At 36.2% G+C, this 13,289-nt stretch overlaps 1 protein-coding gene across 1 annotated transcript; it reads right to left on the bottom strand.

Moving 5' to 3' along the window:
- Positions 1-44: 44 nt before the first annotated feature.
- LOC113393066 (fibril-forming collagen alpha chain-like) lies at positions 45-12,281 on the bottom strand. Its single transcript, XM_026629759.2, has 25 exons — positions 12,221-12,281; positions 10,254-10,412; positions 9,803-9,841; positions 9,063-9,104; positions 8,797-8,928; positions 8,280-8,464; positions 8,011-8,128; positions 7,718-7,842; positions 7,425-7,631; positions 6,916-7,014; positions 6,498-6,794; positions 5,913-6,380; positions 5,480-5,641; positions 5,173-5,370; positions 4,941-5,085; positions 4,497-4,757; positions 4,281-4,414; positions 3,898-4,167; positions 3,504-3,719; positions 3,130-3,418; positions 1,764-1,949; positions 1,346-1,567; positions 965-1,134; positions 340-561; positions 45-262 (listed from the first exon to the last, which is right to left on the bottom strand). Exons 2-25 carry the CDS (start codon positions 10,405-10,407, stop codon positions 116-118), a joined length of 4,488 nt encoding a protein of 1,495 aa, XP_026485544.2. The 5' UTR covers positions 10,408-10,412; positions 12,221-12,281; the 3' UTR covers positions 45-115.
- Between the last annotated feature and the right edge of the window lie 1,008 nt (positions 12,282-13,289).

A 13,289-nucleotide genomic window follows, 5' to 3' on the forward strand; every position in this document is an offset into this window, starting at 1 on the left:
CTAATCTGGCTAGTTATAAATTGTATAAAAAAATATTTAAAAATAATAGTGACAAAAAATTTTACTAAATTTCTATAAAATCTATATTATAACCATTGTCGATGGAAATTTCCTTTTAACTAAAACAGGCAAGGCCCATTTCGATCCTGAACATTTGGTCGTGTCTGCCGACGTCACGCACGGCGACGTCCAGGAGCGGCAGACGCCCGGGCTTATCCGTTTCGTATTGCAATATCGTTTTCGCCCATTCTTGTTTTTTATGCTGCAACAGATTCCATTTTATAGATTTCATACAAATAGCTGACACTGATCGAAATTCATCAGTGATGTTTCGCTTACCTGACATTCATCCAATAAAGCCTTATATCTCAGCCTGTTGTTAGCTTTTGGTAGAATCTCCGCATCGTTAAACGCAAGTAATTTCAACCCGTGTTTATAATTTCTGGTCGCTGGATCATAATATCCGACCGTATTGCGGCAGTGTAGTGTCACATTCTGAACTGCTCTCATAGATAAAAGCTGGAGGTATGTCAGCTGACTGTTATCGGCTTTGTAAGAAATCTGTAATGTCATGCATATTTTATTAACGAGTTATTGGCCTTGGAAACCAGTTTTCCTATCATATCTCAATCCTTTAAAATTTATTACAATTGTAAAATTAATTTATGGGAAATAGCATAACAACTTCTATGTATAAGAACTTTTTGGTAAACTCAACTTTAGTCATATGCTGTCATCTCTGTCCAATTATATTTGAATGATAGGATAATTTTAACAATATTGGTAGAATAAATATACAAATTATGAAAATTTCAGGTAGTTGTTTATGACAACTAATTTAACCTTTTCATTTATAATTATAATTTTACTCGTTTAAGTAATTAGCAAATAATTGTAGAATAATATTACAAGTAAGAGTAACTCGTATTGTTTTAGTTCAGTTTTTGATGTGGTATAATGTTACCGTAAATCCGTTATCGATTTCGCTAAGCCATGCTTCATTTCTGCCAGTATGCGTGAGATCTTCTGACATCATTGGTTTAGGGAACACGCAGCTTGCACTAGTTGCCATATCACAATGTACCAATATAGCATCGTTGTAGTCTCCACCGTTGGGATCAATCCAATACTGACCTGAAATATTGGACGTTTATCATTGTAAAATTCATAGGCAGTATCTACTTAATACAACAATCTTTGGATATCAATAAAGAATAATTTATTACACTTCTGTATATATTAGTTGGATAAAGTAATATCGAATTGGGTCATTAATATTGATGTCCATAAGTTTCAAATTCGATTTAGTTACAAAGTAAAACAGTATTATAAAACATGAACATACCACTCGTGAATTCAGGGTGGTGATATTTAATATCACCGCATGTTTTTGCTGGTGCTTCCTTCGAACCGTCGGGTTTTAAAAATTTATCGAGAGATACTTTTAGTCTTTCGTATGCTTTCATGACAATTTTCTTTCTTTCTTCTGGGCTCATGTCATCTTTGAAGAAACGTGGTGGCATACTGTTGGGATCGTCACCTAATGGGTCTGGTCCTTTGATTGATCCTATAAATCGATGTGTTTTTTAGTATTAATAAATTAATATATTTTTAGCGTTTTCAATAACCCCAGTAGACATATCAAATAATATTTAAAAGGTCTATTTTATGACTTCATTTAACTACTGCAGTCAAGTCATACAATTTGTTGATATTAGCTACATAGATTGTTAAGCTTATTGAGCTTAATGAGTCATATGTACCTTGTTGTAACATAGCAGCGATAGCAGCGGCATCGTAAGCTAAACCTTCTCCCGGTGGGCCAGGCGGGCCAGGTGGACCAGCTGGTCCTGGGGTGCCATGACGTCCAGGTTCCCCTGGAGATCCACGACCACCAGGTGGACCACTTGGACCAAGTGGTCCAGGATTTCCGTCACGACCAGGTGGACCTATTATTTTAATTTGAATATTATCTACCCGACATTACTTTGGAATTTTAAATTACAATGTTTATTATACAGGATTGCCCAAATATCGTGGATCAAACGAATCAGGGTGATAGAGGAGGTGATTTCCAACAAAAATCTTTCTACAGCATGGTCATAACTTAATTGCATAAAAAGTGATGATACCGATTTTTTTACATTTTCATGAATACAGAAAAAAGTTGATAAAAACAACAAAACAAAAGTTGTTTTATTATGACTAGATAATGTATCATTACAAAAAAAATGAATTACAGCTCTGGGTACCAAATTTAAAAAGCAATTCATTTTTTCCCTTCAATTTTGAAGCATTAAAAAAATGCGTGCTTTCCGGCGATTACGATTACCAATATTATTAGGCGGTGCAGATTGTGCATAATGGTTAGAGGCAGGAATTTTGAACATTTACTGTAAAAATTTAATTTAACAAAATTATCAACTCATACTAATTGTTGTTCTTTTTTTTCAAGATGGTTTTTTAATTACTACATAATTTTTATTCAAATTTTCCTTTCTAACAAATTTGCTCCTTCATATGAAAAAAACTTGCATAAAACCTGAACTAGAAGTCTGACACTAAAGTGTTATAACTCATTTAAATCAGCATTCAATCTGCAATTTTATTAATTACACGGTCACTTTTCCGTAGTACATTTTTTTTTCACAGGTGCTCTCAAAGTGAGTAGTAATTTTTTGTAATGCTTCAAAATTGAGGGGAAAAAATGAATTGCTTTTTAAATTTGGTACCCAAAGCTGCATTTCTTTTTTTTTGTAATGATACATTATCTAGTCATAATAAAACACCTTTTGTTTTGTTGTTTTTTATCAACTTTTTTCTGTATTCATGAAATTGTAAAAAAATCGGTAGTTTATTTGAAAAAAAAACCAAAAAAGTTTATCACTTTTTATGCAAGTAAGTTATGACCATGATGTAGAAAGATTTTTTGTTGGAAATCACCTCCTCTAACATAAACTTGTTTTTTTTTTTAATATACATTATCATATCTTTGTCCCAAAAATGTTAGTGTTAGGATTTAAGATTTTTTTTATACAAATATATAATGTTTTTTTATTAGATTAGATTATATTAATAATAGAAATTTGATTAATAATATAAAATCATATTTAATAGTAATGTTTTTACCTCTTGGTCCCGATTCTCCATCTTTTCCGGGTGGTCCAATTGATCCTGGAAGACCCCTGTCACCAGCTCGTCCAGGAGCACCTACCATACCTGGTAGGCCAGGTATACCTGCATGACCCTTAGCTCCATCAACTCCTGCTTCGCCACGTTCACCCTTTAGACCATCTACGCCAGGTAGCCCTTGTTTCCCAGCAGGACCCTGAGGGCCATCGACACCAGGAGGTCCAGATTCGCCTCTGGGTCCTCTTTCTCCAGTTGGTCCAGGTGGACCAGAAGAACCAGGTGAGCCCTTAGTAAAACAATTACACCATACAAATATACAATTTTTATTTACGTATATTTTTTAATTTTCTTAATCATCATATTCAATCAACCTGTAATCCCGGTGGACCAGGTGGTCCTGATTGTCCTGGTTGTCCAATCGGTCCCTTGTCTCCTGGTCGTCCTGGTATACCAGGCTGACCAAGTTTTCCTGGGCGGCCTTCTGGTCCTGGCTCTCCCATAGGTCCTGAAGGTCCTTGAAGTCCAGTTGCTCCAATAGGACCCGGTGCTCCATCAGCACCAGGTTTCCCTGGCATACCACTTTCACCCTATGAATAACATTAAGACATGAAACTTTTTTTGTTAATTAATATGTTACAAAACATATTGAGTAGATAAACGAAAAAAAGTAAACGTCTTCTTAGTATTTAAATTCATTTTGGCAATTAAACATAATGTTTAAAGAACTAATCACCGTCATAATAATAGTCGGAAATTATTTATTACCTGTATGCCCCTTAGTCCCTGATGTCCAGGAGCTCCAACCATTCCTTGTAAGCCACTTGGACCCCGTTCTCCAGGTGAACCCGGAGAGCCAGGCGGTCCCTGCGGCCCAACCTCTCCTTCACTACCTCTTTCACCCTTTGGTCCCTCAGGTCCCTGTGGTCCAGTTATGCCTTGAAGTCCCGGAGGACCCGATCGTCCAGTATCACCAGTTGACCCTTTAGCACCTGGAATACCGGGTGAACCCGTTGCTCCTAGGCTACCTTGTGGACCCTATAAATTCAAAGTGTAAAGATGTGTATATATATTAATTATGAATTGGATCATTATAATTATATATGTTTTTTACTAGTCTGTATCGAATTAAAATCTACATTGACACTCACTGGTGGACCTAGTTCTCCTGGTCTTCCTTGCAATCCAGCATGTCCTATATCTCCCTTAGCACCCTGGTCGCCTCGTGTTCCTTTGGCTCCTACTTGGCCAGGGAACCCTCTTTGTCCAGGTTCTCCAGATAATCCTTTACAATTAAGAATTAAATATTTTATTGTTTTTCGTATCTTGTGTGATTAAAAATAATTATCTATAAAAGTCAAATTTACCTGGATTTCCGGTAGCTCCTTGCTGACCTTTAGCACCTGCATAGCCCCGATCACCCTTTAATCCTGGCATGCCGGTTAGACCCGGTGGTCCAGATAAACCAGGATTTCCTTGTATTCCGGGCTGACCACGATCTCCCGTTGAACCGGGTGCACCTGGTTCTCCTGGTACGCCTGGAGTTCCGGGCTCTCCTCTCTCGGCTGGTTCTCCCGGTGGTCCGATTGGTCCTACGGGGCCCTGCGGTCCTTGTTCACCCTGGCGACCTGCAAATTATGTCAATATAATAAACTTTCTTGTTTAAATGTAGTAAGAAAAATAAATCATGAATTATGAATATGTACGAACTTAAAAGAAATGGATATTAAATGATGATTAAACATTATGTGTAAAAATTAAATATTTATAATAAGAAGTGATCAAAGGGATAAAAAATTACCAAATCTTACCTTGCGGTCCCTCAGGGCCTTGTGGACCAGCTGATCCTCTATCTCCCTTCTCACCAGCGAAACCAGTTAAACCACGTGGTCCAGGCATTCCCATCGCACCAATCGGGCCTGGATGACCTTTACTCCCTCTTGGTCCTTCAGGGCCCTAAAGTAATATAATAAATAATTAGTTTTATCCCTCAATTATAAGTATTATAATAAAATATAATAGCCTTATATTTATAATACGTGCCGGTAGTCCATCTAGCCCTTGAGCTCCAGTTTCGCCTTTTTCACCAGACGTACCAGGTTGACCTGGGATACCTCTTTCGCCTGAAAAGCCTCTTTCACCACGTGGTCCAATAGGTCCGGGAGGTCCAGCAGGACCAGACACTCCTGGCTCGCCATCTTTTCCAGCAGATCCTGGTAAACCAGCAGATCCAGGCATACCCTACAGCAAAATCAAGCAGTTAAAATTTTACAAACATTTATTATTTATCATATATATTTCAGAAACATTTTCATACATACAGTATATAGAAAATAGTGCATGTACTTACAGGAAAACCCGTGGGTCCAGGTGGTCCTGTAGGACCTCGTTCACCTGTAGTACCCACAGGGCCTTGCGGACCTTGAACGCCAGGGCTACCATCTCGCCCTGCATCTCCTTTAGGTCCTATAGACCCGGGCTGTCCGATTTCACCATCTTTACCTGGCTCTCCCTAAAATAATTATTTATGAAGTAATAACATACTTTAACAGGTTATATAATAAATCTCTATAAATACCTAACGGTACTAAAATTATATCTGTAATAGTTTGCCTAGTGTTTCAGAATGGCGTGACAGAAGTTTTTCTTTAAGTTGAAATAATATTTTATTACCATGTATGTATATTTTACACTTTCATTACATGCTTCAAAAAGTATATCGATTATATAATGAAAATTATCAGCCAAAAATGTTAATAGTGATAAACACAGTATATTCTTGCCTGCAATCCTCTTTCTCCCGGGCTGCCTATTAAGCCAGGTGGTCCTTGCAAGCCCTGTAATCCTTGCTCGCCAGGCCTTCCATCCGCACCAGGTATACCTCTTTCTCCAGGAGGTCCCGACTTTCCAGTTATTCCTGGTCTACCCATTATGCCTCTTGCTCCAGTGAGTCCCTGAGGACCTGGTCTTCCAGCATCACCAGTACTACCTTTAGGTCCCGGAAGACCAACGCTTCCTCTATCACCTGCTTGACCTTTCATACCCGAAGGACCGTCGATACCAGGTAGTCCTCTTAGCCCTTGTAAGCCTCTTTCACCTTGAGGACCTACATTTCCGGCTGGTCCACGTAAACCCCGTTTTCCTCTTTTTCCTTCTGGTCCAATACTTCCCGGTAAGCCCCTTGGTCCCGGAGATCCAGTTTCTCCTCTTATACCTGAGTCACCTTTTGTTCCCCTTTCCCCTGGTTGCCCCTGTAAATAATATTTTAAAAATAGTGATGTTAGATAAACACAATTATAATTTAGTTTTAAATGATTTAATACAAAATATCTACTACCATAAAGAATATATAACAAAAATATTATTACCGGCATGCCTTTAGCACCTGGTATTCCAGGATCGCCAGCGACACCAGGAGTACCTCTTGGTCCTGGAAAACCTTGAGGTCCTGCTGCACCAGCTTGACCTTGAATTCCTTTCTCACCGGGTATTCCGTCTCGTCCCGCTAGTCCTGTTGGACCTACTTCTCCGGACTGACCAGGGCGACCGGGTTCACCACGTGGGCCTTGCATACCTTGACTGCCTTTAGGTCCATTAAGTCCTTGTTCGCCTTTCAATCCAGGTGATCCAGGAAACCCAGGAGAACCAGTTTTTCCAACATTACCCTTATAAAAAAATATAACAATTATATAACTGTTTCATTAAAATAATCATAATATTTTGGTATGTTGCTCTCTTTTCCAAATATTGATGTCTAAATAATATAGTTAATAAAAATATCAGTACCATAAGACCTGGTGGTCCAGGCGCTCCATCAACACCGCGCATGCCTGGAGTACCAGGAGGCCCCTCTCGACCTCTTTCACCCCTCGGCCCTACGGGACCCTGTATAATAAACGAACAGTTATATTAGCAGAGATAAATATTACGTCAAAAAACCACCTAATAAATAATAGAACACAAAAAAACACGTAATATTATGAGAATCATATAAAACCCTATTAGGGTCAAAAAACACTATTATTATCCCGTACATTTTCTCGGTCTCTACACCTATAGTCAAATTCCTTTTACTTTTTACCATCATATGTACGTCTTTCTTCGGTCTTGCCCTATTACCATTCTAATTCCATTCATCCCACGCTATTTGTATTCCATCCATTCTTCATCCCTGTTTCAACCTAATGGCCACCACTTATAATACATAACAGTTGGTCGGAGGACAAATATTTTATGAATGTAGATAATGTTATTGTATAAATCAAAAAATTTTTTTATTACACAATAAAACTTACGATAAGTCCCGCTGGCCCCATTTGTCCAGGTAAACCAGTTGGGCCCTTTTCTCCGGTTAGCCCTTGTTCACCCTTTGCGCCATCTTTTCCATCGAAACCACGATGACCCTTTAATCCTTGAAGTCCTGGTACTCCCGGAATACCACGTGGACCCGGCTGTCCGGCCACTCCTACTGGACCAGGTTCCCCATCTTCACCAGGAGTGCCCTTTAGAAAAGAATAATGAGTTTTTCCTTGTACTTTTTATAATTAAAAGTAGTAGTGGTATGCAAAAAACAATAGTTTTCATTTACATCTTTTCCTGGTAAACCCTGCGGTCCTCTTTCTCCAGGTGGCCCCGGTTGTCCCGCAAGCCCAGGTTCACCAGGTTCCCCTCTTGGGCCTTGAAAACCTTGAGGTCCAGGTGGGCCTTGTGGACCTAAATAAATGTTATAATTAATGTATATAGCTTTATATCTCAACTAACAATTAATGAAAATTACAAATATTAAACTCAATAAAACTTATAAATAAACGTGCAGTGCGTTCCGGAAGTGCAGAAAACAATTATTATTGCTAACATTAAATAAAACTACTATTATCCTACCTGGTATTCCTCTAATTCCCGGAGAACCTACAGAAGCCTGCATGTAATGGTACGGGTCGAACGCGGGGCCCTTATCCCCGCCAGCAGCAGCTGCTAACTGGGCTAGGTATGCATTCACCTAAAACATTTTAATGATACCTTTACTTTCTCCACTTATTTATTTAAAAAAACAATAAAAAACTTTTATGTTAGCACTTATTGTTTATCAAATATATCCTGAATTAAAATGAACTTGTTGACCATAAAGGAAATTATGTATTAAAATTTACATCAGGCATCGGTCCAACAGGTCCTGGTATTCCAGGGCTACCAGGTACACCATTCACTCCGGGTACACCTGGCGGGCCGGGCGGGCCATCAACACCCGGTTCACCTGAAAAACCTCTAACTGGAACCGTTGGTTGAGCGGCAACGGCTGGCGGTGGTGGTGGAAGAGGACGACTTGTAGTTGGTGCTGAAATGAATATGACTTATAATGGTGCAAATGTAATATTAATCGATTATCGATTCGAAATCGATTTTAGCTTCAAAAGTTATTTAAGACGTGGTTAATTAAACAATGCTGTGTGTTCTTCTTTTGAATATCAAATCAACGTATTTTAGAAAAAGACAAATTAGTGTTTAAATTAAACACCTACTGAAGTTCAAAATTTATAAATGAGGTTGAGGGCGTTAGTAATTTTATAACGCTTTCTTTTGAAGTGCTTAGTTTTTTTTTTTTTAATTGTACTAAATTATCTTCACGTTAAGAATAACTTTTGAATACTTTATTTTTAAGAATCTTACTTGAGAGACAGGATGGTAGAACTGAACAATTAACGCGGTTGCCATAACACTGGCAAAGAGTGCAATTGTCTCTCTTCCAAGTTTCACCGTCTGTAAATGACCGTCCCATATCGAAGCATCGGCTTACTGGTGCTAAAAAGGAAATATTTGTTGAAATATATACCCAATAATGAATACTGCTCTTAAATTCATACATAGCATTACTGTTTTACTTTAAAATACAAATAAAACAAAATATTTAAAAAAAAAGTTGCTTTATTTCGTACCTCTATTTACTTGTGGCAATGGTCGTCGGTAACCAGGGGTAGCTAAAACAAAGTTATATTTTAATTCGTTGATAACTTAAGTTCGTTTGGCTGAAAATAAAAAAGCAAAAAGGAAGACGTTTTAAAACGTATATTTACTTAACTCTGACTTCTTAAACGCTTCGCAAATTAACAAACTTTACTTTAATCTGACTTGTAATTGGTCTATAGCTAAAGATGACGCAATAGGCGACCAATGAGCGCATTGTATTTAGACTATGACAAGCACTTAACAGAGAGCCGTGATGACCCAGTGGTTAGAACGCGTGCATCTTAACCGATGATTTCAGGTTCAAACCCAGGCAAGCACCACTGAATTTCATGTGCTTAATGTGTGTTTATAATTCATCTCGTGCTCGGCGATGAAGGAAAACATCCTGAGGAAACCTGCATGTGTCTAATTTCAACGAAATTCTGCGACATGTGTATTCCACCAACCCGCATTGGAGCAGCGTGGTGGAATACGCTGCAAGCCTTCTCCTCAAAGGGAGAGGAGGCCTTAGCCCAGCAGTGGGAAATTTACAGGCTGCTAATGTATGTATGTAGGCACTTCAGAAACTGGACACTAAAGTAAATCTTACATTAAATAATAAAGTACTAATATCTCGCCCAAAAGAACATTGATATTACGAGTAATGAAGTTACAGACGAAAAAAAATCGAAGTAAAACAGTAGATATATAGGCAATTAAAATTACATACCAGTTGTTGACCCTCTGAAGTCCCGTTCAGCAATTATAGCTGCAAATAATAAATAAAGTTTATTTGATTGACTTCGTAATTAAAATAGAATCGGAAACATAATACCTATACATATAAAAAATATTTAAAAATTGTCATGGACTACTCCTTACACAAAACGAACGTCTAAAAGTTTCACACTGGGGGTTGTTATTATGGTAATCTTTCACACTAACCTGCAATGGATTAATATATAATATACTATTTTGCGATTCAACGGGGAAATGCTGCTAGCATTCTTGCCACCATTTCACGCGATTAAGATTTATACATTAACTATTTTTAATATATTGATGGACTGAAATTTCACTTATCTGAGTACTGATATAAAATATATATGTACAATCTATATTTTGTCTGTTATTACTTGAAGATTATATTATTATTTCAATTAAATTAAACAGTATCATACCATTTTCATCTTCTCCAAATGGATTATAATCATCGTAGTTTATGAGATCTGATTCTTGAGCTTGAGGAAGTTCCTCTTCTTTGTTGTCTGCTAGATCCTTGGCAACAGCTGGCAGCACCAGCAGTGCCAGACAAGCGAGTTTTGCCTGCCACATGCTGCCTAGGAATATAATTCAATAACATATAATAGATTTATAGTAATATGTTGTATAATAAATTAAATATTAATTATTATGATTATTAAAAAAATAACCAAAACACTAGTTTTAAAAAAAACACAAATTTTTTAAAAATAAATAATCAAACGCGTTGTTAAGCTCCATAGCGGATTCTGGTTATTTATACTAATTTTATATATGCGAAAGTAATTCTGTCCGTCTATCTGTCTGTCTAAAGCAAACTTGAACTTGACGACTAACTTCTAAAACGCAAGCGAAGTCGCGGACGACAATTAGTATTTCATTAATTTGAGAAACTTCTTATCTTTAATATCCGTGATACTATTGACATAACATTCTCTCCGAGGCACGGAAGTGTAGCCTGTTCCTCTACAGTAACACTCAATAGCTTAATGCTTTAGATTTAAACACAAGGTCGTCGGTTAGATACTCATAATGAAACTATTATGGTCATACTACAATTGTCTACATTGTAGTATGACCATAAAAGAATTAGAACATCTAGGAGAAATTGTATCACTCAATTAAATGTAACACTAATGTCCTAAACGTATCTCATACTATAAACGCGTCCCACTAACCTTTTTAAATTCAACTCAAACATCTGTCTGAATAAACTTGTCAGAATCAATTGGCGCCTAAATAATTTATTTTAGCAACAGATAGGCCAATTGTCTCAAAGGAATTCTCACCTATTTTATATTGAGATTTGGACAGTTAACCTTTGAATTGATTTAATGTTTGGAATGTATCGGTGTTGAATTGATATATATTATGAATGGTTAGTAATACGCTTTGTAATGGTTAATAATGATATTATTTCTATAGAGCAATACCTAAAGTGGTACGCGTCGCAATGCCACTTTTTTTTTATAAGCAATTATATTCTGATGTCGCACGCCACCCATTGTGGCTTAATATACAAAATTTCAAGGGAATAAATAGTACAAAATATTCTTCTAATAATTGCTTGAATAAAATATATTTTGAATTTAAAAATTGACATGAATTTCTCCTTACACAAAACTAACATCTGAAAGCTTCAAACGAAGATAATTTGTTATGATTAGTACCTCTTCTTTAGTTATAGAGAAAAAGTTTACGAACGAAAATGAAACATAATTTTGTATTTAGTAATGATACAAAATAATGTTTAAATGAATGGTATTGGTTTTTTAAATCGGACACTAACCTACAATGGATTAATTGACAAGTGCAGCCATTCTCAATACAGATAACCTAACTGGGAAGGATATATTACAGTGCAAAAGTGTCTCCAAGAAGTCTCTCAAACAGATGCATGGAAATCTGTCACGACCGAAGAGAGTTCACGATCAGATTAACGAACGATTTTAGAACAGCAAAGTATATTTAACTCTCTGAAGACTTTAACGTGACTTTTTTGTCAAAATAGTTTTTTTTTATGTTTTTATAACTTACAATCCGAAAATTTAAATAGTAAGTTGGTAAAATATTTTTACGCACAAATTCTGCACAGTTTTATGAGCAAATTCGAGCACGTATTATAGCGAATTTACGATTTAATTAAAAAAAATGATTTAGAATATAAATTATAATATTGTTCATATATGAATCTAATATTATGACTCACAACATCTGATGTTTGTATTCAACACTGATATAATTTAAGACTGTATTTAACTTATAATATAACAAATAGATTACTTCATTAAAGAAAAAAGAAACTTATATTAACTTTATACTCGAAAACTACAATAGATAAATAGTAATAACACAAAAAAAAGCTCATAATAAAAATTAGCACTACCTTCGTGACGTAGATAGGGGTAGCGCGGCCCGCCCGCGCCGCAACGATTGCGCGTCCCGTCGCCGAGATAGCAATAAATATGCGCGCACGCAGCCTGCGTACGCACCGAATTCTAGGGCCACAGGGTTAAACAACATTTCTTGCCATTAAACACATTTAATTAAACCTATTATATTTAGTAAAAGAAATAGCTTTAAAATCCATTTTTTTTAAATTAATATTATCATATTATGTAATAAAAACATATATAAATTATATGAACATTATACTCGTACTGTATCTTTATTACTTAGGGGCCCGACATGTGGTATAAACCCGTAACCTCAACAAGATTTGCAATACCACAATAAAATTAATACAATAGGACAAAAATAAATGTAGGTATTTCAAAAAAATTGTCAGTACTTCTTTATGATTTTCAACGTAAACTTAGGAATTCTTTTAAAATACTTTATATACTTGTCAAGTCTGCGTACATTTCCAGAGATAAGTCGTAAAAAAGCATATATGTTATAGCAAGAGTAGTGCTATACATAACTGTAAATATTTTACATCCTTTCGGACTGTGAATAGGTTATTTGTTTGTAGTTTAATAAGCTTTTAGTTATATTAGTTTACCAAATAATATATTATGTTCAAAATATAAATAATCTCAAGGATTTTACTGGGCGATCGGATGAGTGGTATGTCGTCATCGCTATGAATGTGATGATAATGTCAATTCATCTCGTGCTCAGCGGTGAAGGAAAACATGAGGAACACTGGACTTGATTGAAGATAATCTGCTACGAGTATTCACCAACCCACGTTGACGCAGCGGTGCGATGTTAAGAGGTTACATTACTTTTTTTTAAGAAAAATCTTCTCCTTGGACATATAGACATATGTGGCAACTTTTATGATAATCGGTTTAACAGTAACAAAACCTTTTGATTTCATAACTAAATTTCAAGGTCCATTTTTGACACATTATTGGATGTCAGTTTCGTTTCCAACACAAAATTCGCTAATAATTATTTATAACCGAATTAAGCTAAAAATGAAACAGCTTAAGTTATTTTATTAAAGA

The sequence above is a fragment of the Vanessa tameamea genome, chromosome 12 (genome assembly GCF_037043105.1).
Source record: "Vanessa tameamea isolate UH-Manoa-2023 chromosome 12, ilVanTame1 primary haplotype, whole genome shotgun sequence".
Classification (NCBI taxonomy): domain Eukaryota; kingdom Metazoa; phylum Arthropoda; class Insecta; order Lepidoptera; family Nymphalidae; genus Vanessa; species Vanessa tameamea.

Bases quoted from the DNA above. Each gene is read 5' to 3' on its own strand.
- LOC113393066 (XM_026629759.2), bottom strand. From the start codon at position 10,407: ATGTGGCAGGCAAAACTCGCTTGTCTGGCACTGCTGGTGCTGCCAGCT. The intron at 8,929-9,062 runs GTACGAAATAAA...TTTCCTTTTTAG, and splicing joins ATTGCCACAAGTAAATAGAG to CACCAGTAAGCCGATGCTTC. The intron at 4,168-4,280 runs GTGAGTGTCAAT...TTGAATTTATAG, and splicing joins CAGGAGAACTAGGTCCACCA to GGTCCACAAGGTAGCCTAGG.